This window comes from Lontra canadensis, unplaced genomic scaffold, assembly GCF_010015895.1.
Source record: "Lontra canadensis isolate GAN:19392208 unplaced genomic scaffold, GSC_riverotter_1.0 scaffold14, whole genome shotgun sequence".
Lineage (NCBI taxonomy): Eukaryota > Metazoa > Chordata > Mammalia > Carnivora > Mustelidae > Lontra > Lontra canadensis.
In genome coordinates, this window is record NW_022631008.1 from 14,616,652 (window position 1) to 14,644,309 (window position 27,658).

Consider the following 27,658-nt stretch of genomic DNA (forward strand, 5'->3'; position numbering starts at 1 on the left):
ACTGTAAGCCACAGCCCTTTCCCTTCTGGGGTTTGGATCAGATTTATTCAGTAGTGACAAGAATGCCTGGGTCCACAGATAGAGCGGTAAACATAAAACTTGTCCGCAATACCCATTTCAACTTACATAAGTAAAAGTGATCTTTGTTGAAACTGTCATTTTGTTTGTCTTTATGCACACAGATCTCTCTGCATAATTGCTGGTGTGGGGGTGGAAAGCAGAAGGATGCTCAGAGACATGGAGCGCTAAACTCTGGTTTCTTCCCATGCATGAGAATATGGCGTTGCTGATGCTGAGATCAAATTAAAAGTCAGGAGAGTCATGGTTGTACCAGCTCCCTAACATAGAACTAATTAGGTTCTTGGGAAATGTGCACTGCTGAAGAGGGGGTTTAAGCACTTAGTCCAAAAGACTTGTGACCCAACAGACACTTAGCTGTTTTCTCAGATCAAGCTGGCCTAGTCTTACATAAAACATATCACCCAAAGCCACTAGGGAATCAGGAGCCAGGGAAAACTGGACACCTGGCTGCTCATAAGTTTTGAGTCCTTGGTTAATTAGTTGGGAACCTAATGTGGTAGTGTATGGTCTTGTCCCCTCTACTTGTAACTCCAAAAATACCAGAATCTGTTCAGAAAGGGGGATTTAACATGTTGCAGTAGACTTTTCTTAAGGTGATGGTGGCTTTTAAAATAACCTACAAACAACTATAGTTCCAAGGAACTGTCAAAAATGACAAAAATCACCCACAGTTCAAATGTTCTCAATTTTTCACCTAAGTCATAGCTGTTGTCCACGAGTAGTTGCTGGCTTTCTGCTACTTGTACCTGATGAGCAGTCATTTAGTTAATATCCACCAAGAAGAGGCCTCGTGAAATAGCTTTTAAATCTAGCCAGAAAAAATAACACTACTATTGATGTCCTTGACATTCAGCAAAGACAAATTAAGCACTCAATCTGATATTTTATAGACAGTCTATTACAGACTAACACTTGGTGGACATTCAATAAGCATTAACTGCCTGGCTGACAGGGAACAGCTACACCTCTGGCTGGTATAGAAACTGCAATAGTGGGAGAGGCGAGGAGGCCAATTTTAGATGTCTTGTGGGATAGGGCCTCCTGAGCACCAAAAAGTGTGAGGATTGTTTTTTTTATGTCTTTTTAAAACAATTAAAATGGCTTCATAATTTCCTTTTAAAACCAAACACATTCCTTAAAAATAGAATTCCCTTTGTCAGTTCAAGGTGAAGTAGCAGTTGATGGTGGTAGTGGTCACATTTTTTTTTTTTTTAATTGAAAGCTGAGAGTCTCTGAAGAATCATTGTCACATTCCCTTTTAAAATTGTTTGCATCAGCGCCAGAGAAGTCATTAACATTTTAGATAGGATGACGGTTATTTTCATTATTGTGCAGATAGTGCAGTGTGTTCATTATGGTGGAAGCACGGTGAACTCCGGTCTGCGTTTTATTCCCTCATTTGAACTGATTCACTTCTCCTGAATATAAATATTATGAAGCTGGAAAAAATATTTGCAACTTGAAATAATAGCTAACTTTTAAAAAATCACTTATTTTATGCCGTCATTGTGCTAAGCTCTTTATTTGCTGCAACTGTGTGTTTGAGAGACTATTTCATTTTTTTCTGCCATATCTTTTTTATCCTCTTAAAATTATAGCTTGCACACCATTTTATTTAAGATCACAGTTTCACTCATGCTTATTTAATCACAGTGATACACTCAACCTTAGCTTCATCTGAAAGAACAAGAACGCATGTTTGAAGGATAATAAAGCTGATGAAAATTTCAAACCTTTAGAAATTGAATATTGAGTCAAGACAGATGGTTTCTAAAAAGGGGCAAGACAGCTGATAATGTGAATCAGATGAATTGATGTAAAGAATTATTGGGATCTATAGATATGCCCTGATTCTCTTCATCATTTTTATAAAAAACTGATTCAAAATGAAGTGTCCACACTGGGAGGATCCAGCTGCTTGTTGAATCAATTGCTTTTAATTAGCCCATCTGATGTTGACTGGATTTTGGGCCTGCATGCCTGGATTCCTGAAGGATTGAATTACCAGCATTCTTCTCATTTAGAGGCATGTGACTCCAAAGTGATAATTGAGATTTCCATATCAAATCATTCATATCACTTTAAAAATTATGTATATGCACATACAAATTTTCATAGGACTAAAAGAAGTTCTTCAGTTAGTTACTTTTTTTTTTTTTAAGATTTTATTTATTTATTTGACAGAGAGAGCACACGTAGGCAGAGAGACAGGCAGAGGGAGAAGCAGGCTCTCCACTGAACAGGGAGCCTGATGCGGGGCTTGATCCCAGGACCCCGGGGATCATGACCTGAGCTGAAGGCAGCCGCTTAACCAACTGAGACACCCAGGCACCCAGTTACTTTTGAGAAGTATTAGAACTCTTGAGGACTATTTCTAAGTTATTTTCTTTTCTTACTCTGTAAGACATGGAGACTGCGTGTCACCTGCACGACAGAGCATCTTTTTTTTTTTTTTTTTTTTTTTTTTAAGATTTTATTTATTTGTTTAACAGACAGAGATCACAAGCAGGCAGAGAGGCAAGCAGAGAGAGAGGAGGAAACGGGCTCCTTGCTGAGCAGAGAGCCCGATGCGGGGCTCGATCCCAGGACCCTGAGATCATGACCTGAGCCGAAGGCAGCGGCTTAACCCACTGAGCCACCCAGGCACCCCACGACAGAGCATCTTAATGTGTTTGCAGAAGTGGTGGACTTGAACATATATGACAACCCAGACACTTCACAGTACACTGGCCTGTTCTGTCTTGGATCAGGAAGGTTCCAGTGATTGGTTGCTTAGCAACTAATGGAGTTAGTTAGAAGAAACTGTGTGTGAGCTGGGCCTCTGTCCTCATCTGTGTATAGCCAAATAATGGGAGAGTAGCTCTAGCATGGATTGCCTGACTCACAACTGTCAAACCAATGGGAATGAATAAAATGAAAGGTGGGAGAGAGATTCTACAGCTGGGATGGATACCTGTATCTGTAGTTGTACACACCTTATTTAATGGTAGCACACTGAAGAAACAGATAGAAAGGGGACATTATAAATAAAAGAAGAGCTCCTGAAATTTTGGACTAAATTCTGAATAGTGGTCATTAATTACCCTGGATTTTTAAAGAGAAGAATGATAAGTGATAATTAAAGCAATTCCACATTATTACCAACATTCTTCCAAAAACTTTCCTGGAGCCAGAGGTAAGAGATTTTATGTGATGATGTCATGAATTCTAAGACAGAAATGTTGTGTTGTATGCTTGTACATACGGATACTTTATGGCGCAGGGCTGGTGCTTCTGCTCCATCTCCCTTCTTTAGACCTACAACAGACATAACAAGATCCTGACCACTCTCAGTTGAGTCTGGATTTGGCCTCACAGCCCTCAACCAGGCTCCAGGCAGCTAGAGATACCAGATTAGGCATCAACAAGGTGCCAGTGCCTTGTCATCCTTTATGGCATATGGAGACTCCTTAAAAGCTTCTGGTTTTTGAATTCCATAGGAACGGGTCTGGGGGGGTTGTGTCAGTAGCAGCTCCATGATGGCCACATGAAATTCCTCTTCAGGCAAATACGCTAGGAAGGAGATGACTCAGATAAAGTCAGCCAGGGCCACTGGGGAAAGGAGAATGTCATGAAAGATTTACCTGAAGGCTGCTACCACCACTTCCATCCAAGAACATAGGACAATTTTCTCTTCCCGAGGCCTTGTTCTTGAAACCACGAGTCTTCTTTAACTTTTATTTCCCAAGTAATAATCTCTCCTCCCACCCAACAAGATGTAGTGACTGGTCCTCCCTTGCTTGGATTTGGACTCAGGTCTTCTACCCAGATGCCAGGATTTTGCATTGGCCTGGAGTGCTAACATTTTATAAATCAGAGAATTTGGATTAGGTGCACATTCCACGGGGAGACTTAAGAGCTGTGACCACATCATAAAAGCTATCAAGCAACAGAAGGAATTTATTGAAATTCTACGAGGACGAAGGGGAGAAATTTGTCAGGAGCATGATTATGATTCAGTATTCTGGAGGTATTACTAATACTTCCTGTTCTCATGCAAAGTATTGGATGTCTCATCTCTTTAAATATTCAGATACACAAGGAGTGTCGCAAAGGGCAGAGGACTGACTATAGCTGTGCCTCTCAAATTGTGATGTGCACATGGGTCACCTGGAGCTTTTGTTAACATGCACCTTCCATCCAGCAGGTATGAGGTGCATCTGAAATGCTTCATCTCTACCAAGTTCCCCGATGATGCCAGTGCTGGTGGCCCAGGGACCACACCTGTGTAGTGAGGGACTGGTGATGTCTAAGGTTCCTTCTAGTTTCAAGATTCCATTTACAGAAGAGAGGGTAGAATTTTAGCCATGATGCTTAAGACATGTCCAGTGTGGTTTTGATAAGCACCATGAGAGCCTCTTCTGAGTCTTACAGAATCTTCCCTGAATGCTTATCACAGGGACACAGAATCCCTCATTTAGCTGCCTCAGTTATTCCACCTCTTATTTTTTTCTTCAGGCTTTCAGACTCTTCTGATCTAACTGTCCTCTGAAACTTTCCTTCTTCAGAGCTAACTTCCCCTGATTTGTTCAGACTCTGTATCGCATCGGCTCAGCCACTTCTTGATATGGGCCCCAAATTCTGTTTTAGGACAGCTGTTGGAGTAGAGGAGATTCACGTTTGGTTTTGGATAGTGTGTCCTTAGTAGATCTTGAAAGACAGGATTGTGTCCTATGAGGACAGAACAAATGGTCTCTATGCAAAAAGATTCATTCAATAATGGCTTATCAAATTTGTTCAATAAGGAAGAGGAAGCATCATCCCTAAATATCTGACAGAACAGACTTCTTTACATGGTGGGGAGTAAAGGTTTGAAATCCATACCAAAGAAATACAGCCATACACAAAAAGGGAACAGAAGCACCACAGGAATGAGCAGAAGTCAAAGGATTCAAGAGCATGACCCAAGGCTAAAACCAGATGTGTGGATGCCATTTTCCATTTTCCAGAGTATGTAACCATTGACAAGTATAAATACCACTCGTGGATAGTCTGAGTTCATGATGGGCAGCAGTTTCTGGCCTTCACAAATTTACTATATCTTTAGCTAAATGAAAAACACCTTGATTTGTGTCCTTTTTCCATTCCATTCTCAAGAAGATCCAAGTAGTTGAAATACAGCCACATCTAGGAGGAGGAGAATTCTAAAGAGAAATAGAAAAAGCCGTAATCATGCTGGTTTTGAAGGGCTCATTATCACTATGTAGTTAATTTAAGAAGCAACTGTGCCAAGAGCAAAGCTGTGAAATACAGCTAGATTCTTTGAATAAACAAGTTACATATTTGAAGATGTTGGGGAAAACCAATATGTTTCACAGTTTTTAGCGTGTAAGGTGAATTTTTCTTTATATGGTTAAAGTGAGGGAAAACTGGTATTTTAAGAAATAATTAAATGTGGCTGCTTAATTATAGGTAGAGTAATATAATTTGGTGTTTTCATTTGTCCTGATATTTTATTCTCTGACACTATTACTATACTATTGGAGGAAGATTAAAACACCTACAAATATACTGGGGGAAGACCCCTGTAACCAAACATTCCTACTCTTGTGGGCCATTAAGCTCCCCAGATTGATTGGATTACTTTTGCATTTGTGAGATAAAGAAGGTAAATAGTCCAATTCAGCTATGGTCAGGAACATTCTCCTCTTAATGCCAGGGAAATGGGCCATTGTGGTTAATTGAACAGTCTCATTAAGTGAGATTTACCACCCATTCTATATGGGAGGTATAACCAAAATACGATGAAAGGTAATCATCATTAACACTAAATTGAGCAAAATGTAATCTTTGTTGATTCAGAAGTTAGCTCAGATCTCTATGATGACACATGGCCATTCGTGGCCACTGTAAACATCACTAGTAAGTAACACTAGTTACTTGTCTTAATGAAAGATGGAGGGCATCAGGCTGGATAGGCTGCCATCATTGCAAGTTGCTTTTTTCAATAACTTTCTTAAACGTGTTTGTTTACTTTGGTTTAACTCTCTCGTAAAAGATAAGGGTTGAGTGCACCAAACACAATGCAGTTATTTCATCCATAAAATCATCTGGATTCCTGATAAAATGGAATTCACTGTACCTCTTGCCCATGTCCAGGGCAACTCCAAAGCTACGTGTAGTTTCTAGGTAAAAAGATCCCATTTTACCAACTTCAAGTGCTTGAAAAGGTCTGTGTTCTCATCTTTGAAGACACAGTAGCATTTCCGCTGGTCAGTTTTGGGGCATCATGTACCAACCTAAAATGGGTTGTAGTTCATCTTGTGACTGTGTGACAACTAACATGACCCAAAGAAACTTGATTCATGCACTGTGGTTTTAAGACTCCATTTGCGTCATTTCTGTGTGAAATATAGGAGGCACGACACACTATAAATCGACAGTTCTCTCTGTGGTTGGCACTTCAAGTGGACTGTGTTCTCACAAACTGGGTTTTCAATTAGAAAGATTTGTGGTGGCGGCAGCACGTTATCAGCCAAGAGTGAGCTGTGACAACTGTAAATCTCAGCCTGGCCCAGGCTCTCCCAAAGACAAAAACAGCATGAACCGAGGACGAATCTGTGCAGTGCTTCCATATCTCTAAGCAGAACCTCATCCCGTGCTTTGGCAGAATGTTGTGGCTTGATAGAGGGCATTGCCATATGTTCTTACTTTTTTCTAAATGTCTACAAGTGAACTAATTTGTACTTAGCTTATGGTGGGTATTCCTTCTCTTTAACTGTCGCTACTTTAGCTACTTGTCTGAAACAGCTTGTACCCAGAAAATTATTTCCAATGTCAGATTAATTATTTTTGTTTACAACAATGTGCAACAGCTGAACATCACCTACAGCTGCATCATCATCTGAATTTTTGAAGAGTGTGTTGGTTCATTTGTGCATTCATTCATTCATTCATTCATTTATCTATATTTATTGCATGCATGCAAGCAAATGTGAGCATCTAGGGACTCCCCAGTGAGTAAGGAAGATATGGTGCCTATAGTTCATGGAACTTACAGTTTACCTTTTCAGGACATTCAGAGGTAGAAGACAGCACCCATGGTCCCATTGCCTCTTTTGCTACCAAAGGACGCTTTGCCCTTCCCTGTGGGCTCTAGAAGCTCTCTTGACATTGTTTCACAGGCTCTTGACATCTCACAAGCTTTACGAATTGACAGATGACTGGGTTCTTCCTTACTTTGGTGGTATCCAATGTGACTTCTAATTGAGGTGCCTTGTAAGTTTATTAAACCCAAAATATAGACCTTGATTTAATAGTTTCCTTTTTTCTTCTCCTTAACTGGTTTTGTAACTTTTAAAAATACCATGTTTTAAATTTATAACATTAAGTTTCTAAGACTATATGATACAATATCAGAATGAAGGTTGTGTGTTTATGGAAATGGCAGTGATGGTTTTTATGATGTGATCAATCCTTAAACTAGGGAGTAGGAGTAAAGTCCTGTAGCCAGACATAGGGATTTTGAGAGGGACTGTCACTAGGAAAGTGTTTGAAAGGAACAGAATTTGGGCAGAGAGCAGAAGAGGAGCTATTTCTTAGCTCTCGTTCCAACTGGGATGGAAGCAAGACATGGGAAAGTAGGGCATTCAGCTTGGATTAGGGACAACCTAATGACAACCCTATGAAGTTTGTATTATCTCTCAGGAACTTCTTGCATTTCATTAACCTAGATAATCCTTCTGCAGTTTGAGTCATTTCTGTCAACAGTGGAGTTGATGGAGAGCTGCAGGTCACCATTTCTGGTGCAAGTGCAACTTGGAAGATCAGAAAAAAGAAATTAGTGTTGAAAATATTTAAAATTGAAACACCCATGTAATAAAAAACAGACATGAAGAAAGAAAAAACTGTAATTTCTTCCAGCGTTTTGTTTTGTTTAGAGGAGCTATATGAAGTCTAGAAGCAAATTCAGAATTACACAAATGGGAAGTCCTTTTTTATTGTGACCTGTGCTTTTTAGTTCTGACAATTTATTGATTTAGTTGTTTAAGTAGACTCCATGCCCAGTGTGGGGCCTGAGTTCAGGACTCTGAGGTCAAGGGTTGCATGTTCTTCCAACTGTAAGAGCCAGATGCCCCTGGTTTTGACTTTGGATCTTTCACAAATGCATAAGTAGAATCCATTTACATTAAAATCAATTTTCTGATAGCCCTTTTTATCTTTAGCTAAACTTGATTTCAAAAACAAAAACAAAACCAAAAATCCCCAGAGAGTATATATCACTGCTTTTAACCAAAGAATACATAAAAGAAACTTAACTCTATTCCCTTGTTATTACAGTATATAAGTTTCACTAAGACCTTGCCGTATGCAGACACTATTACTGACTACTTCATATATATACACTGTCATCTAATCTTCAAACAAGTTCATGAAGTGGGTACAATTTTTGGCCCCATTTTCCAGATAAGAAAACTGAATCCAAGAGAAATTACGTGCTTGTCAAACCTGGAATAGTTTGATTACAAGTTTGCCTTTAATCACTGTGGTTCACCAAACCAAGGGTTACACGACTTCAAATCCAGTCATGTAGCACCTTAACTCTAGTGGCCCCCACAGCAAGCCGGATCAACTCACTAATTAACCAAGTTACCAAATACACCTTATTGGCCTTTCACCACTAACAGCTTCTAAAGGAATATCAGATTTCATTTATTCATGATAAAGTAAATTCCTGAAAGTGAAATATTCTACATGTTTGCTATTTAATATAGCAAATATTATTGTGTATGTTACACATTACATAGTCCCCATGTATTCAGGATTTTTTCAATGATTAAAAAATTTTTCAAATGACAAGGGAGCAATAATTGTGTATTTCTAACAATTAAAATTTTAGCTATAAATTAAGCTAACAAAGAGGATTCTATTCATTATGAAAATTCAGAACTCTCTAATGGAGTGAGATAGAAATGAGAATCTGCAGAAGAAATAATGGACCATCAATTAATACCACCATTCAGGGGTGCCTGTGTGGCTCAGTCATTTAAGCATCTGACTGTTGGTTTCGGCTCAGGTCATGATCTCAGGGTCATGAGATCAAGCCACATGTTGGGCTCTGTGCTGGGTGTGGGGCCTGCCTGGAATTCTCTCTCTCCCTCTCCTTCTGCCCTCCCCCCTTGAAAAACAAACCAAACAAGAAACCACCATTCAATATATATTAAAGTGTACAGAATTGTGAGGATCAAAAATAAATTTATCAACATAAAAATTGCTAAGAGAAGACTATTAATACATTGGCAAAACAAAAAAAATCACATTTCTAGAATTAAAAGAAATTAGTGTGAAGTAAAATATTACCATATAGTTGAGTAAGGGGGTTTTTCCTCCACTTTTTATTTTATCTCTATGAAGTTAGCTAAACTGCAGAATTTGAAGGGACATTTCCCTTAAGACTTCTATCACTTCTGACACCAACTGCAGGTTTGAAGGAATTCCTAAAATTATTCTCATATTCCATAATTCACTAGGAAGTCTCACAGAACTTGCTAAAAGTTTTTATACTCATGGAAATTGGCTTATTACAGGGAAAGGATATGAATTGGAGTTAGACAAAGAAAGAGACATATTGGACAGAATCCAGAAGGGGACCACATACAGAGCTGCTGGCAGTCCTCCTCTTGTGGAGTCATAGTGTATCTCCTGACCACGCTAAATAACAAAATGCACAGAGGACTGCCAACCAGGGACAGTCACCCAAACTTTTGGTATCCAGAGTTTTTACTGAGGCTCAGTTACACATTCCCCATGTGATTGACCTTTCACCTATAGCCTTGCCTAGAGGTCAGGCTAGTACCTTTAGTCTCCAGTTCCCCTGGAGGTCACAACTGATATAGTGTGGCCTAAAATCCCATCATAAATCACATTGTTCTCAGACAAACAAGGACCTTCCTATCTGGCAGGATATTCCAAGGGCCTAGAGATCACCTTCCAGAATTCAAGGGAAAAGACCAGAACTTCCTTTGGGTAAGGTTAATTCTTCCCTATATAGATGTATACGTTCCTAAATAGTACATTTCATCATTGGTAACCCAAGATGGAATTTTCTCTTTATACCTGCTAAATCAAACTTGCTACATATGTACAAATTACTGTGGGTTGGTTGGTTGGTTGGTTGGTTCGTTTTTTGGACATGGGACAAACCAATCCATTTTTTTTAAATTTGTCAAGTTTCATTTTTTTAATCTTTAAGTTTTCATTTGGCATACTGATCATCTAGTAGAACTGATTTGGAGAATTGGTTTGGGACAAATTAATTTTCACTAAAGAAATAGACAGAGGTTCTCAAACTCAAGTGAGGATCAGAGTCACTTTGATGGCCAATCATAATGCACATTGCTGGACCCCTGTGTGAGTTTCTGATTCAGTAGGTCTGGGCTGGGCCCCTTGGAATCTGTCCTCTTAACGTTCCCAGGTGATGCTGATATTGCTGGCCCAGGGTCCACATTTTGAGAGCCACTGAAATAGAATGTATGCTACATGGAAGATGAGAGGAATGAGGGGTGTCATTGAGATGAGGCAGAAAAAAAGGCAGTGAAGTCTGTCATAGACCATCTGTCCTGGTCTGTTTAGGACTTTGTCTCATTCTCTTGGTTTTTAAGTTCTGTAACTCCCCATCTCTCGCATTCTCTCCCACGTCAGGCAATGTTCAGTCTCTGTATGGTGGAAAGTGGAGCCGACGAGGTGAATTTACACGGTGTGACCAGCCTTGGCTTGAAGCAGGCTCTGGAGTTTGCATACACAGGCCAGGTATGGTACCATGTGTCCTCTGAGAGGGTTAACATTTTAATTGCAACTAACCAGTGGGGATTATCCTTGAGGTATGAGATTTAGATATTTTTCTTGTTATTCATTTTGATGTTTAAAAAAAAGTTCACATCTCCTTGATTTTATAACAAAGAGGATGGAAAGGTGAGTAAAACAATTTGAGTTTAAATATGACCCCGGAAACATAATATTTTAATCTGAGCTCAGAGGCTTGCTGGTATAATTTTAAAACAGCCTAAAGAACCCTCTTATGGAAAAGAGTTTGCAAAATAACTTAAACTGTTTTTACTGAATCTCCATTAATCACAGCATTATTGGTTTAAAAAAAATGTAAAGCTCCAAGAAGCTGTGTCTAGCACCTTGGTATCCTGTCCTCCACACATATCTCAGAGTCAGAGTCTCAAGGATTAGATTATAATGTGACGGTTTGAAAGCCAAAATTGTTCTTCATTAAAATTGTCATGGGATTTACAGAGATCTCCAGAGAAAATCCATTTTCTTTTCTTTTCTTTTTTAAGTGAAAGAATAATAATGTCAACTAATGGAATGTGAGAGCCAGGTCAACATATGACTCTCAGAGAAAATTGAAATTAAATTGCATAAAGACAATAATGAATCCAGATCCAAAGTATCATGTTTCTTTACTAGTTTTATGTTGTTGAAGCCAAGATGAAAACACACAGAAACCTTCCTTTTAAAATTGTTTTTAATTGAGGTATAGCAGACATATAGCATTGTATTAGTTTTGGGTGTAGAACATAAGGATTCCATATACGTACTACAGTAAATTTAGTTAACATCGGTCACCACACATAGTTACAATTTTTTTTCTTGTGGTGAAGACTTTTAATATCTACTCTCTTAGTGTCTTTCAAATATATTAACAGTATTGTTAACTCTAGTCACCATGCTGTATATTACATCCCAGGATTTACTTATCTAAACCTGGAAGTATCTACCTTCGACCACCTTCACTCATTTTTCCACTCCTCACCCCCCATTTTCATTTGAGAACCACTGAACTAAATCAACCCACATACAGACTGGATGTTTACTGTCTTTTATAAAGTTTTTTTTTTTTTAATTTTGTTTTATTTGACTTAGGTTTAGTGTCTTCTATGCTAGAATAAGGACCTCTTCTCTTGGCAGACCCAAATCCTGGTGGGGGAAAGAGGCATAGACGTAATCATATGTCCTCGTTATGGTGGGAGATACAATAGAAGCAGAATACAAGATACAGTGGAGACAACAAGGAGGATGTGGTCAGCTGGGGCCATCAGTACAAACGTTCACAGAGAAGGTGGTATTTGCATCTGGAAGAATGTTGGGAGCTCACTTTCCTACTAAATTTCCCTCTTTAGAGGCTTTTTAAACTATATGATATTGTCCACTTTCTGGAGCTAGTAGACTTTGAGATATGTTTCATGGAGTGATTGAGGCAACTCAGAAGTTGAAATAAAAATAGTGGGTAGAAAGGGGAAAAAAAAAAACCCATCCATCAAGTAGCAGGTGCAAAGGGAAATACAAAAGAAATAGATCACAAATTCAGGGTCAGCCCAGCCAGATTTCATGCCTTAGGAAATTCATGTGGACGGTTACTGTTCAGAGTTGCCAAAACTGATTCCTAGTGAGGTGAGTAAATTATGTGTTGGATGCTTTTTGGTTTATAGATGTAAAGACAGATACTAGCTCTAAATTGTGTCTTGTTTAGGTTTTTCTCTTCAGCCTAAAATATGATTGATTACACCTGCATTTGCTCACCTCTAAAGTACTATTGATAACCCATAGCTCATACTTTGCTGGTGTGCAATGGGAATGAAATGGTGAATTTTATGTTTTTTTGAGAGAAGTACCCACATGAGTAGCTTTTGTATTTGGCTGCATTAATAATGGAATGGTTTCAGCTTGTAAGTTATACGCTGCAAAACATTTAAATCATTAGTAAACAGAAAGGTGAAAAAATGCTATAAAGGCTGGGGTCAAAGACACATACAGATATAATCAGTGGCTGTCTTATTGTTTGCCTCGATTGCCTGGTAGTTTCTTTCACAATTATGTATATATAATACCTGTGGCCCAAAGGACTTATGAAACATGGACTGAAGGGGGCTTTTTGAAAGGTAAGAAAATTGCTTGAGAAGTTTGCAGGGCAACAGCCCTATCTCACTGCTTAGGATCATACGCACATATACCGGTTTTATGAGTTAAAAAGAAAGCCAGGAATGCTTAAAAAAAAAAAAAATGGCAAGCCCTAGGGCCAGACCTGGAGTTGCATTTATTCTGTCCAGTGACCCATTGCTGATGTGTGTACCCACGGAGCAGTAACAGGCCTGTGGCATAGAGCAGGAACTCATCTGTTCAGATTGTGTCCAGAGGGATGGGAAGTGGGCTGACATTTCATGGAACATCTTCTGCAAGAGCAGGGGCATTGCCCTGACTCCTTTATGTGTGCTGTTTGACCTAATCTGCTAGACAGCTCTGAAGAATGCAGTGATCCCGTCACGAAGAGGATGAGCCCAGGAAGAGCAGGGAATGACTCAAATCACTCTCCCAGTGTATATTGACTCAGTGAGTCAAACCCAGTCCTCTTAGCTTCAGAGCCATTGTCCCACTGAGGAAAGGTTAAGTCATCTTTGTTCTACTTTGTTGAAGGAGGCAGGGAAGCATTTGGATGTTTCAGAAAGTGAACCCTTGATGGTTCTCTCATCCTGGGTGCCTTTGCAACACTCAGTTCATAAGGGCTCCGAGTTGCTGCCCTTGAACTCGATGTATGATGACTCATTGCTGCACAGTGGAAATTGATACAGGCTTTCTTGGATAGCATCCATGGTACTTTGCTCTCTTAAACACCAAAATGGCTTTATAATAAATCTGTTTTCCCTTTGAGACATGAACACAGATAATGGCAAAAAGTGAAATTGCAGTATGCTTGGGAGATGCAAAGAAGCTGCTTTCTCTTACTCTGAAACTGACGTTAGCATTAGGCAAAGACTTTGGCATATGGAAGCAGGAATCAAAGCATTGCTCTTCAATTTCTTAATTATTATGTACGATGTGGATATTCACTAATATTCACTAATCTTTTGTCTTTAGCCATGATATAGATTTGTAAAATCAGGGTTAACATTGAACTTGTCTACCTCTAGCTATTTCTGCTGACAGTTGATTATACCTTTAGTCAGTAGTAGTAAGCGTAGTATAAAATGTAAGTATTTTAAATGTCTGAAAATTCTTGCCATCTTGGGAGATAAATTGGAAGTATCGTGTGGGCGCGATGAGTGAATGCAGCTACGTATAGCAAGACGTGTGTGCGTTCCTCCTCCATGCATAAAGCATAACCTTCTTGAAATTGGTCACAGATTTCATCCAGGAAATTTTAAAGAGAAAGCAGACTTTCTCCCTAATGCTAATGCTTCCTCTGAATGTGCACGCACTTTTCTTAGCAAAGAGCCTATGCAGGGCCGAGCTAGCACACACTCTACCTTCACACTGATTAGAGATGTGCCCTTCCTGTGGGCACGCCTGACTTAGGGCACAGCTTGTGCCGAGGCAGGGATCTATTGCAGCCCTCGTTGTGTGTGTTTGCTCAGCCGTAAAGAGCAGAAGCAGCCACAAGGGACAGAGCTACTCTCCAGGTTCTATTCTGGGCTGGCACTGGGAGCCAGGTCAGAAGCAAATGGTGTGATGTAAACTGTTGCTGGACAACTCGGCCTTAGGGAGAAAGGGACAAAGTAACCCTAAGAAAACACAAACTCTCACGTAATCTGGTAGCAAGACTACTCCTCAGCATGTGGCAGAGCCTATCTCTTCGGGACTCCCATCCTAATTACCTTCCTCTGATCCAGAAAATGTTTTAGTACAATCTTCACAAGGATATTTTGTTTAACTATTAATATTAATATTTTTAAGTCTTTCTTTGGGAATGTGGGAAAGTAGGATACTCTTATAAAAAAAATTAGCTATAATTGTGGTTACACAATAGATTATGTAAAGATATTCATGCAATCAGAAATTGTAAACTTGGGGCACCTGGGCGGCTCAGTCAGTAAAGCATCTGCCTTCGGCTTGGGTCAGTGTCCCAGGGTTCTGGGATCGAGTGCTGCTTCGGTGTTCCTGTTCAGCAGGGAGCCTCTTTCTCCCTTTCCCTCTGCCCTTCCCACCTCTCCCTGTTCTCTCTCTTGCTCTCTCTTGAATAAATAAATACATTCTTTTTTTTTTTTTTTAAGAAATTGTAAACTCAAGGAAACTATGCCTTAATATTCATGCACTGTGCAGTCAAGTTTTTTTCCCAATTCTTATTTGATTCCTTAATAAGTTCACATTATCTTTCTACATAGCATTGATAGGGCATACACTTTTAACATTCCATTTTGATGATCAGTGAAACTGGATTTATTCTCCATAGCAGAATGTTTTTCTCTATAGACCTGAGCGCCAGACCCAGTAGCAGAATGACAGGAATCTTAATTGGAACTGCTTCCCGTGGGCCATCCCTACACAGGGATAAATGTGTCACTTTACATGGAGAAAGTCCCCATAAGATATACTTATAAACAAAACCTGGTTGAACTAAATGGTAGCATATGAATAAACCTGGGAGAAATTCTTCTTAAATATGTTTCTGGGGAGCAACATTCAGGCTAATCCTGAATTCCTAAATATTTTAGCCGTAGAATCCTTTCTGCATCCGGCAGAGCCTACAGAAGCCTGGCAAGCAAAAGGTCTCGAAGATACCTGCACTGTGCCCAAGATTCTAGAGGGCACAGCCTAAAATCTACATTCTCAGGAAGAATATTTTGAATTAGGCAAAAGTGATCATTTTCTCTTCACTTAATTCCTGTCAGAGCTGTGCCAGAGTCCATACTGGAAGGTCTGAGAGACTGAAGTGAAGGAAGCTTGAATTTTATCCATTTTTTTTTTTTTTTTGTGCTTTGTGTGTGGATCTTTAAAAACTCTGCATTATTTACTCTTGGAGAGATTTTCTTTGTTATCAGTGGGTCAAAAACAAACACACAAGCAGATGTATCCACTTACTCTTTTGGGGTGAAGATGTTCCATGTTCCCACTCATGATTTCACAAAAGTGTCAGCTGACTTGATAGACAAGAACCATAGGCCAAATGGAATTTTTATGACTTCCCAAGATGTCAAGTAAAGCGATAAATGTTGACATGTTTTGGTGGCCAAAAGTGGGAAGGACGGGTTGAAACCTAATCATTTATTGTGAGAAAAGGAGAAGTGAGATTTTCAAAGTCTCTTCTGAGGGTCCTGACTGACTCCCAGAAGCCTGCTTTTCTCAGCTGAGGACGCAAGAACCCAAGGACTCACAGGGCCTGAAGTCTGTCTGTTCCTCAAGGGGAACAGTCGGTTCAGACAGAGGGAAATCACGTGGGAGCACCTCCCCCCTTGTAGAGCAGGACCAGTTCTAATTAACAGTCTCTACTTCAGGCTAGCCTGTCCTAGATTAAATTTGTGTGTGCTGTCTGGTCAGAATGTACTCAGGTGTTAGTTTATACTGCAGGAATTATAAAGCCATTTGCTCAGCATAGCAACATCTAAAATACCTCTGTGAAGAAATGTAACTGGCTACACTTCTGAGATCCGCTTTCATTTGGTAACAAAACTGATTACTTTGAGGTTTTTTGTTTGTTTGTTTTTGTTTTGTTTTGTTCTAAGTTTCCTGACTTTTCTATAATAATTTGCAAGTTTGGGGTTTCTAAGTTGTCTTATAGGCATTCTCCAAAAACAGAATGGCTCCCTTCCTTATGCAAAATTTGATTCAGATGTTGAGACTGGTAATACCACGTGCATACCAAGAGGATGCAGAAAGGTTTATTACTCAAACAATGAGGCTTTCTGGGGAGAGCAGGCTGGCTCCCAGCTGCGTCCAAAAATGGCTTCAGAGGGCAAGTAGGGGGCGACTGGCTTTGACTTTTATTGTGGTTAGGGGAGGGAGCTGGAAGATCCTTCACTCAGGCAGGGACTTGTGTGGTTTGAACTTCCTACCAGCACCAAGGGAGAGAACACTCAATCTTTCTCTTACTTTTTCCCAGGTGTGGGGAAAGCAGGAAGGAGGGAGGGCTGGGGCCTGAAAGCTGTTAGCAGACAAACATTAAAAATGTTGCCAGACCTCAATTACATTAGTCTAGCATTCTACTTGGGTGATAGTCACATTTTAGGCATAGATATTTTCCTTTGAGATATTGTGAAAGTCACTTAGGAAAACAACACGTGTTTAAACATGCTGATAGCACTTGTGATCTTTCTCAACTGTTAATTCTGTGCTGAGGAACCCATTGTGTGCTTGAGCTCATTGTGTACAGAGCATGTATACTGGTAACCTGAGGAGGGTCTCTGGATATCTGAGATAGCGTGAGATGACGAGAATGAGTGGTCCCTCTGTGTTTTAACCTTATCTTTATTTGTTTATAAAACTCCATTCACGTGAGCTAGATGTGTTCCCTCTCTTTCTTCTCCTTTCCTTCCAACTCTACTTCCTGCCCCCACGCATTGCCAGTATAGGGAATAGGAAGAAAAGTATTTTCTGTATGCTTTTGATAGGGGTTCTGTTCACAAGTGGAGCAATAAACAATCAGTCCTTTTCTAGCTAATGTCCTCCAAAGTAGAATTGGCTAATATACAGCAACTTAAAATAGTAGGTCAACCCACTTGTTTAATCCAGGGTAGATTTTGTACTTCTGGGCACTTGTTTCTTTTGAATGTTTTAGCAGAAAGTATCAAGGCCAAATATTTTCTATTTTATGGTACCCATCAGAATTGTTTTCCTTTGCAGTGGTGGATGAACAGTAATTCTTGCTTTATAATATTTCTAAACAGAAATCAAAGCAGGATTTCTAAGCAGTGCTCTTTCTTGATCATTAGAATTTGTGAGTTTGGCTGCTCTCTGAATTATTCCCTAAGGAAATCCTGACCCTTCCTTAGGTGCTCAATCAAATCACCTCTGAGTGGAGGGAGGTTAACAGTTTATTTAATGGAGAAACTTGATTAGCTTATTAAATTTCGTAAGAAATTGTTAGCCTATTGATAGCTTTTTAAAGTACATAAGCCTTTCCCCTGATTCAGCAAAAGAGAATAATTGCACTCCAGCCTCAACCTGTTTTCTGAGACAACTCTCACTAAAAGTTCATTTGGGAGAAATTATATACATAATGGATTCCCAGAAGATACACAGTCTATCAGGCTTCGTGATTCTCAACCTCATCTATCAGGCCTTAATATAAAAGGCAACATTGAATGTTGCCTTCGGCTCAAGTCATGATCCCAGCCAGAGTCCTGGGATCGAGCCCTGTGTTGGGCTTCCTGCTCAGCCCTGTTCAGTGGGGAGCCTGCTTCTCCCTCTCCCTCTGCTCCTTCCTGCCCTGCTCATATTTCCTCTCAAATAAATAAATCTTTAAAAAATTGTTATAAAGATATAAAAACATATATGTATGTGTATACATACATAGATATATATACCTCCTCTCCAGACTTCATAATATTTTTTGTTTCTTATTTTCTCTTAGCTTGAGTTATTTATGTTCCTAATTTTTAGAGAAATGCTTGTATTGGTACCTCAGATCCATCTCAAAATGAGATATCATGTAAGTAAATAAATAGGGTAAATAAAGATATTTGGGACCTCTGAACGTCTTTGAAATCCCAGAGGTACTTTAATGTTATTTGTAGGCATGAATAAAGTGGTGCTATACCGGATTAGTTCTGACTTCGAAAATGAAGTGTCTCCAAACTCCCAAGCTGTTCCATAAATAAACCATTCTGCTAGCTTTCTAAATTTTGTTCCATCCTTGTTTTCAGCACTAAAAATAAGGCATATCATTTTTCATCTTTGAAAATAAAAAAAAAAATCACCCAAACGTTTACACAAACAAAAATAAGACTAAAAGTGGAAAACAACAGTCAACCAAATTCTATTCACCCACATTTGAATTTACTCACAAATTGTATGCTGTCTTTCTGTCCACCCCCACCCCCTGCCCCAGCCTTTACTCATATGCCTAAGTAGTTTTATATAAATTTTTGTGACTATAATTTACTTAATTTCTTCTCTGGAATTAGATAAAAGTACATTTATCCACAGTGTTATAAACTCAGTTTCTTTCCTAGAGTTAGATAAAGGTACATTTATCCATAAACGCTGTCATATTGTAATCTATTTTTTGCTTTCATTTGGATTGTTTTATTTGTTTATTATTTATTTATTTTGAGAGAGAAAGAGAACAATCTCGAGAGCAGGGGTAGGAGGGGTAGAGGGAGAGAGAAAGAATCCTAAGTAGGCTTCATACCCTACCTGGAGCCTGACCCTGACTCGGGGCTTGATCTCACAACTCTGAGATCATGACCTGAACTGAAATCAGGAGTCCAATGCTTGATAGACCGAGCCACCCAGGTACCCTACATTTGTGTTATTTCAAATAAATTGATAGACCTGAAATTACTTGATCAGGAGGAGGAATGTTTTTGTTTGTTTGTTTGTTTGTTTTTTGTGAGCATTGCCTTCTGAAGGAGTTTTATAATAGCTGCTGTTGGACCATGAGCTTTTTAAAGTTTTTTCCTTAAAATAGAATTCTTGAGCCCTCTGCTGGGAGCATTTAGTATTTGTACAAAGTAGTAGTATATGGGAGTTTTACCATTCCAGTGTAAGGTTTTAAAAAAATAAATAAATAAATAACCTGGTAGCAAAAATATATGGTTTTTGTGGTTGATTTCAAGATTAAAAAAAACTAGGCCAAACAGAAGTTTTGAGAAGATTTCTATTACAAGTCGATATTCCATTTGAATAGAATAATGATGCAGACATTCAGATGAAGGACTGATTTAAATACATTGAATGCCCTCAGTTAATTTGTGAGCATTTTATTTCATTTGTATTCTTCATTAAAAAAAACCAAAAACACTTACAGTTTATTCTCAAATTGAGAGCCACTAACTCATCAAAAACTTAATGAGTACCTTCTTGTTAAAAACTTACTAGATGTTGGGGCGCCTGGGTGGCTCAGTCATTAGGGGTCTGCCTTTGGCTCAGGTCATGATCCCAGAGTCCTGGGATGGAGCCTGCTTCTCTCTCTCTCCCACTCCCCCTGCTTGTGTTCCTGCTTTCACTGTCTCTCTCTCTCTCTCTCTCTGTCAAATTTAAAAATAAAATAAAATAAAATAAAATAAAATAAAATAACCTTACTAGATGTTAGGGATGCACTGAAGTCAAAGAAATACACAGTGAATGCTTTCTCAGTGTGGACTGAATAGTGGTTGGCAGTGCCAGATCAACACACCACTACATTTATTGGAAACGGATTATTAGGGGTCTGAATTATTTGTGTATGGAGAATAGTGAAGTATCTAAGGATGTGTCATGCTCCAAAAGTTGTACTATTTCTGATAGAATGAATAATTGAGGTGTAGTACTTCATAGAGTACTACCCAAAAAATAACAGGTTAATTTGCATTCTACTTTGCAAGGAGAAAAAAAATACCAATTTGATATATGGTAATTGAATAGAACTAGGTCCTGAAAAATCTATGATAGCCATGCATGGATCTGTCAGGGTAGAAACAATTTGACACAGCTCAAAGACAGAGCCACTGACCTTAGAGGGAACCAAGCCTGATTCCAGCCTGTGGCAATTTTTAGAGAATTATCCATTGCATTCCACTTAAGTATCAACTCTGTTGTGGTTGCTGGGAAAAGTTACCATTTCCACTTCCAATCCATGATTCCAAATCTCAGATGGACACTCATTTTTGCCAGGCAGTGCTAATTGATTTCCAAGTAAATTTCTTTTCCTCCTCTTCCTGGTAATTTTCTCATTTCTTCTTTCTTCTCAAACCCTCCCTCCTACCCCTATTACCCTACCTCCAGTACACATAGCACAAGGAAAACTCACCTTCCGTTGTGATGATAGACGCAGACAAGATGATTTGTATCCTTTTGCCATCAAACCCCCAATCCCCTATGCACTTGTTCTATGTATTTCTCTTGTTTATGATGGAAGAGGTATCCTGTCAGAAGTTAAACTCTCCACGTAAGCTTTGCCTCATATGCCCTCTGATCCTCTCGGACTTCACTCCCCAAATCCCACTTTTCTTCTGTCATCACTTTCTCTTTCTCCACTAGAACATTCCCACCAGCATATAAACTTGCTGTATCGTTCACGTTTCAAAATCTTTTTCTAGTTCTTTTATACCCCTTCAGTTACCACTTGTTTCTTTACTTGTCTTCGCGGCAGAATTGTGAAAGAAGTTGCATGAACTTACATTTACTCATTTTCACTCATTTCTCCACTCTTCAAGTCCCAAGACTTCCAGCACTCTACTGAAATGGTTTTTGACAATCCCAGATATTGCCAAGTCAATTAAATAATGTCACCATGATTTCTCAGCTTCATTCAGTGCAGCCAACCTGGCTCTCCATGGGAGTGTCCTCTCTCTGGGCTTCTGCACTCTGTGGGCTCTTACTTTGTGCCCCTCAGGTCCCTTTCCCATCATTCCTTTCTAGATGACTTTGCTTGCTCCTCCTCCTCTATAGGCTCTGAATTAATTCTTCATGTGTCAGGATCTTCCTGTTTTATCTAACTAGCTTCCTTTTTGAGGTCATCTGGAGCCATGGTGTGTAGGGTCACATAGTAAAGAATTAGCCTTTGCAGGCCACATAAAGTTATGTTGCAACTGCTCAACCCTACTGTTGTAGAATGAAAATAGCCAGGGACAAATATGTAAATAAATGAGCTAAGTTCCAGTAAATGGAATGACTAAAATTTGAATTTCATATCTTTTTCACATCATATAGTGTATCACAGGCATACTTCGTTATATTGTGTTTCGCTTTGTTGCACTTGGCAGATACTGGGTTTTTTTTTGTTTGTTTTGTTTTTTTAGATTTTATTTATTTATTTATTTATTTGTTTGAGAGAGAGATAGAGAACACGTATGTGTATGTGAGTGGGGGAAGGGGCAGAGGGACAGAGGGATCCTCAAGCAGACTCTGTGCTGAGTGCAAAGCCAGATGCTGGTCTGATCCCATGACCCTGAGATCATGACCCTGAGATCATGACCTGAACTGAAATCAAGAGTTGGATGCTCAAATGACTGAGCCACCCAGGGGGCCCTGCAGATACTTAGTGGATTTTTTCTTTGTTTGTTTGTTTGTTTTTTGTTTTTAACCAGTTTAAGGTTTGTGGGAGGTCTGTGTCCAGCAAGTCTCTTGCTGCCATTGTCCGAATAGTGTTTGCTTACTTTGTGTCTCTGTCACATTTTGATAATTCTTGCAACATTCCAAACTTTGTCATGATTATTGTATTGTTTAGGGTGACCTGTGATCTGTGATCTTTGTTGTTGCGATTTTATTTGTTTTGCGGTATCATGAACCAAACCCATATAATACCACAAACAATTGATAAATGTTCTATGTGTCCTGACTGCTCCACTCTTCTGTCTCTCTCCTTCTCTTTGGGCCTCCTTCTATTGAAATTAAGCCAGTTAATCTCCCTGCGTTGGTCTCTAAGTATTCAGGTGAGAGGAAAAATTAATTGTAAGCTAGAGATGGTTAGTCTTCGTGAGCAAGGCCTGACAGTCCAAAAGCTAGGCCTCTTGCATAGAACGATTAGCCAGGTTGTGAATTTCCTCTTGAAGGAAATTAAAAGTGCTATTCCAGGGAACTATTCGTGAATGATAAGGAAGGAAAACGACCAAACTGCTGCTATGGAGAAGATTTCAGCGGTCTGAGAGATGATCAGACCAACTACCACCTTCCCTTAAGCCAAAGCCTAATCCAGAGCGAAGCCTTAACTCTCTTCAATTCTCTGAAGGCCGAGAGACATGAGGAAGCTCCAGAATAAAAGTTCAAAGCTAGCAGAAGTTGGTTCAAGAGGTCTAAGGAAAGCAGCTGTTTTCATAACGTCAAAGTGCAAATAGAAGCAGCAAGTGCTGATGTGGAAGCTGCAGCAAGTTCTCCAGAGGTCTAGCTCTGATAATTCATGACGGTGGGAACTCCAAACAACAGATTTTCAAGGTAGACAGAACAGTCTTATGGAAGTAGGTGCCATCTAGGACTTCCATAGCGAGAGAGGAGAGGTCAATGCCTGGTTTTAAAGCTTGAAAGGACAGGTTGGCTCTCATGTTAGGGGCTAACGCAGCTGCTGACCTTATGTTGAAGCCAGTGCTCACTGACCGTGTGAAAGTGCCAGGGCTCCTAAGAAAGATGCTGAGTCTACTCTTCCTGTGCTCTGTAACTGGAGCAAGAAAGCCGGGATGACAGCACATCTGTTTACAACACAATTTCCTGAATACTTTAAGCCCACTGTCGAGATGTAACGATCAGAAAAAAAGATTCCTTTCAAAATATGACTGCTCATTGACAATGCATCTGGTCACCCAAGAGCTCTGATGGAGATCAGTGAGATTAATGTTGTCTGCCTGCCTCCTGACACAATATCTAATCAAGTTTATTAGAAAAAAATAAAATTACATTTTTAAAAATGCAAGTAAAAATTTTTTTTTCTTTAACGGTTTTTAGCTCATAGGTCATATACAACTATGTGCTAGGAAGATTTGGTGTCGAGCTTGTAGTTTGCCAGCTAGACTGATAGCTTTCTGTCTAATTGATATCTCCATTCGGATGACTAACAGGCATCATAAACTTAACATATATCCCCAGATGGAACTGTTGATCCTTCCTCCAAACCTTTATCTTCCTTTGTTTTCCTCTGGTTAGTTGGTCACACTGCAAGTCTACCTGGTTGGCTCAAACCTGGACTCTGAGCACCACGCAATGAGGGAATTTGTCTTGTCATATTGCAGTCCCCAGAAAGGTGCCTGGAATACTGTAGACACACTTAGGAAAGGTTTGCTAATTGAATGGGTAAATTTCTCTGCCCTCAGTTTCTTCATTTGCCTTGTGGGGATAGTATTTACCTTGCAGGAGTGAGGAGTGGGGAAGGGTGTAAAAAGGAAAGAAAACCTATAAAGTTACCCCCACAAGGTAGTTGGTACATAGTAGGAAGTGTGTAAACACTGAAAATAGGGTTTTGTTATATGTGAAGTAGATTTATTTGTTTATGGGATTGATGACAACAATAATAAAAAAGCAGCTACTTTTTTTTTTTTAACTCTATAAAATGTGCCAGGTGTTAGTTTAAGAATTATACCTGGGTTATCTCATTATATCCTTATGGAGACTTTATGCAAGTAGGTAGTGGTCATCTCCTGTTTTGTATGTGACAGTGGTAAAAACAAACATGTCAATGACTTGCCCACGTTCCTACAATGGACCCTAGGGCCATATTATGCCTCCATTCTTTATAAAGCAAATACAAGGGATTTCCCAAATGAAATTGGATATTAGTGATTTTTTCAGGGAAAAAAATATTTCACAGCTTCCTTCCATGAAATTAGGCATTCCCAGTTAAGTGCTTCTCTGGCCTTCTGTGTCCACCAATATCTTAGCATGGATCACCCCACACTGTAATCATTTCCTTGTTTTCATTTCTGCTTGAGCACCTAGCAGTGACAAGGGGGTAGCCGACTATAAAGAAACAATGGAATCAGCCCTATTCATTCTTCCAGAGGCCTAACCATTTTTGGACATCAGTATTTTTGAGTAATGTTTCCTTCTTGTTTGACCATCTTAGCGTTGTGAGAAACTAGCTCTGTATGCGGAAGCCCAGCTTCACTAATAAAGCTCTGTGGGATGAAACCTCCCATGTTCATCACACTTGAAAGAGCACTGGTTATAAAAGTAAGTCTTAATAATTAATTTGGCTTTTCTTATAACCTGTAATGACTTTCATGTTTCATTATATTTAATTGCTGGGTCTGCTTCTTTCTCTTAGAAACTACCAAAAATTTGTTCTGCTTTTTCAAATAATTAGGCTATATTTTTCTAGGTAATGTAACTATGTATAATTTAGCTTTACATTTTGTTAAATAATACATTTTGTTAATTTAAACATAATGAAGAAAACTATGTTGGAAATGACTATCTGACAGAACTATTGATCTCAGAGCTTTGAAATGCCAGGATCAAGCTGATGGAGAAGGGACCACAAAAAGAGGGGAAGGGGTTTGTTCTTGTTCATACAATATAAAAGGAGCAAGTTTTTTCATATGAAGAATTATTTCACAGGTTCAATGAAATGAATCGTCTCTAGCCAAGTATTCCAACAGCCGTCTATGCCTGCCACTCTCAGCATTAATTATACCACAGCTTAATGATTCCATTTGTTTTTTTTTTTCCTTCAGTCTCTACTCGAGCACCTAGCTGGAGTATGTCATCTGTCATTCTGCTGCATGTTCTAGAATGGGAAAGAAGAACCAGTTTCACTAGCAGCATTGATAGATGGGAATATCCTCAAAATGGCATTAATGGCCATACGTGAAAATTTTGCAGTGAGGCCAGCATGTCATTTCCCTGGGAATGCAGTGTCAGTGCCCTTACCTATTCTTAGATTTCTTCTCGGCATCTTAGAGAAGGTTATGTTCCTGCAACCAGTCTGGAGCCTGAGAAATTTCAAGTGAACCAAATGAGGATGCGTAAATATGTAAAGAAAAATAATAGAATCTCCAAGTGATTTCCATGGTTTTTTTTACTAGGATGTTTTTATTATTATTATTGTTATTATTTTACCTCTGTGCTTTATAACATTCTTTAAAAATATCCTGAAAATTCAAATAAATTTAAAGATAAGTTAGTATTTTTTTAAAAGATTTTATTTATTTATTTGACAGACAGAGATCACAGGCAGGCAGAGAGGCAGGCAGAGAGAGAGGGGGAAGCAGACTCCCTGCTGAGCAGAGAGCCCGATGCCATGCAGGGCTCAATCCCAGGACCCTGAGATCATGACCTGAGCCAAAGGCAGAGGCTTTAACCCACTGAGCCACCCAGGTGCCCCAGTATTTTTATTTTTTAAAGATAAAGTTAGTGTGTAAGTGTACTAGTATGTCTGGAAGAAAGCTACCTGACAAAATTTGTAACTTAAAGAATCAGTAATCAAATCCCAGAATCATTCTATACCTCACCCAACCCAAAGGTTACCTTTATATAAACATATTATTACAACTGTTATTGAAATAACTCTTGTGTCCTTTTACTTAACTCCTTCAATTAGATAATCCCCGATAATATTAGCATGTGACCAGGCTCCTCCACAGAGGCTTTTGACATCCTTTCATGTTTTCCTCAGGAACTGTATTTTTCAAGCCTGTGACTTTTTTTTTTTTTTTTTTTAAGATTTTATTTATTTATTTGTCAGAGAGAGAGAGGGAGAGAGAGCGAGCACAGGCAGACAGAATGGCAGGCAGAGGCAGAGGGAGAAGCAGGTTCCCTGACGAGCAAGGAGCCCGATGGGGGACTCGATCCCAGGACGCTGGGATCATGACCTGAGCTGAAGGCAGCTGTTTAACCAACTGAGCCACCCAGGCGTCCCAAGCCTGTGACTTCCTTTAGTAAGTAAATCTAGCCTGCTCTTGTAGCATGTTTGCCAGCAATGAACATGAAAGAGGATGGACCAAAGTGTCCTAGGTAAAACTAAGGGACACACACTTAACCCACTCAGGGCAGAAACACTTAGTTGCATGAAAAATACCCAGATAATTGTTGGCATTTATCACTGATTTAACATAGATTCTGTGCTAAAAGTCAGGACCTGCCCTCTGGTTGCCTACACAATATCTGTTCCCTTGTTTTTTCTATATAGAAAATTCCAATTTGATGTGGGACAACAGTGCATGTAACCATAAAAATTCAATTTCCCAGGTTCTTTTCCAGCTACTGTAGCCTCATGACCTAGTCCTGGCAAATGAAATGTAAATGCAAGTGGCAGAGTTTGTCAGGAATCCATCGTTTCCTGGGAAGTAGTGACAGACTCAGCTGGCCCATGGCATTTGGTTTTTTCCCTCTTTTTTCTATATGCTTTGGGTGCAAATACAATGCCTGGAGGTATAGTAGCCATTTTGTGACCATGAAACCGTGGGCTAAGATTGGCCAAATAGGAAAATGCAAGACATCTGATTGGTTGCCACTCCATGCCACCTAATCCATTTTGTGCAAAAGTAAGTCCCATACTTGCTTAAAGCCATTTTGTTGACCCATAGCCATACACAGTTGTAATGATACATATTCATTTTCTCAGTCCTTAAGACCATCTTTTGATATAAATACTATTTTTATTGTATTGATGAGGACACTGAGGCACATAGAATTGAGTGGTTTTCCTGATCTCATTCTGCCAGCAAGTCGCAGATCCAGAATTAGAAATCAGGCATGTGACCTAGATCCCATGGACTTAGTTCACTATGTATCTGTTCTAGTTGGGAGAGCAGGAGATTAATCCCAACTTGAGGCTGAGGCGAGGGAGGGTCTTGCAAAGCTTTGTATAGGCAATGAGCTTAGAGTTAAGTCTTGTATGAGTTGGATTTTAAAATAGGGAGAATGAAGAAGTCAGGAGGGCATGGTGGAGGAAAAAAGTATTGCTTCAGTGTGGAGAACAGTGGGCTATTGGTTTTAGTAAAGGGACCATAGGTTGCACAATTGGAAATAAACTTCAGAAAGTAGGTTGTGTGGGTGCTTGGGTAGGTCAGTCAGTTAAGCATCTACCTTCAGCTTGGGTCATGATCCCAGAGTCCTGGGATCAGGTCCCACATTGGGTTCCCTGCTCAGAGTGGAGTCTGCTTCTCCCTCTGCCCTTTCCCCCTGCTCATGATATTTCTCTCTCTCTCAAATAAGTAAATATTTTTTTTTAAAGTAGGTTGTGGCCATATCA

At 39.4% G+C, this 27,658-nt stretch overlaps 1 protein-coding gene across 10 annotated transcripts in view; it reads left to right on the top strand.

Moving 5' to 3' along the window:
- The window catches only part of KLHL32 (kelch like family member 32), a 246,296-nt gene that overhangs the window by 83,909 nt on the left and 134,729 nt on the right, over window positions 1-27,658 (top strand). For 9 of the 10 annotated variants that reach the window (XM_032858162.1, XM_032858163.1, XM_032858165.1 and 6 more), the window contains one exon: window positions 10,762-10,869. In XM_032858162.1, the coding sequence (XP_032714053.1) occupies window positions 10,762-10,869 (108 nt within the window). Of the gene's footprint in view, window positions 1-2,884; window positions 3,257-10,761; window positions 10,870-27,658 lie in introns of those variants that run through there. The other variant, XM_032858164.1, reaches the window with a different exon arrangement.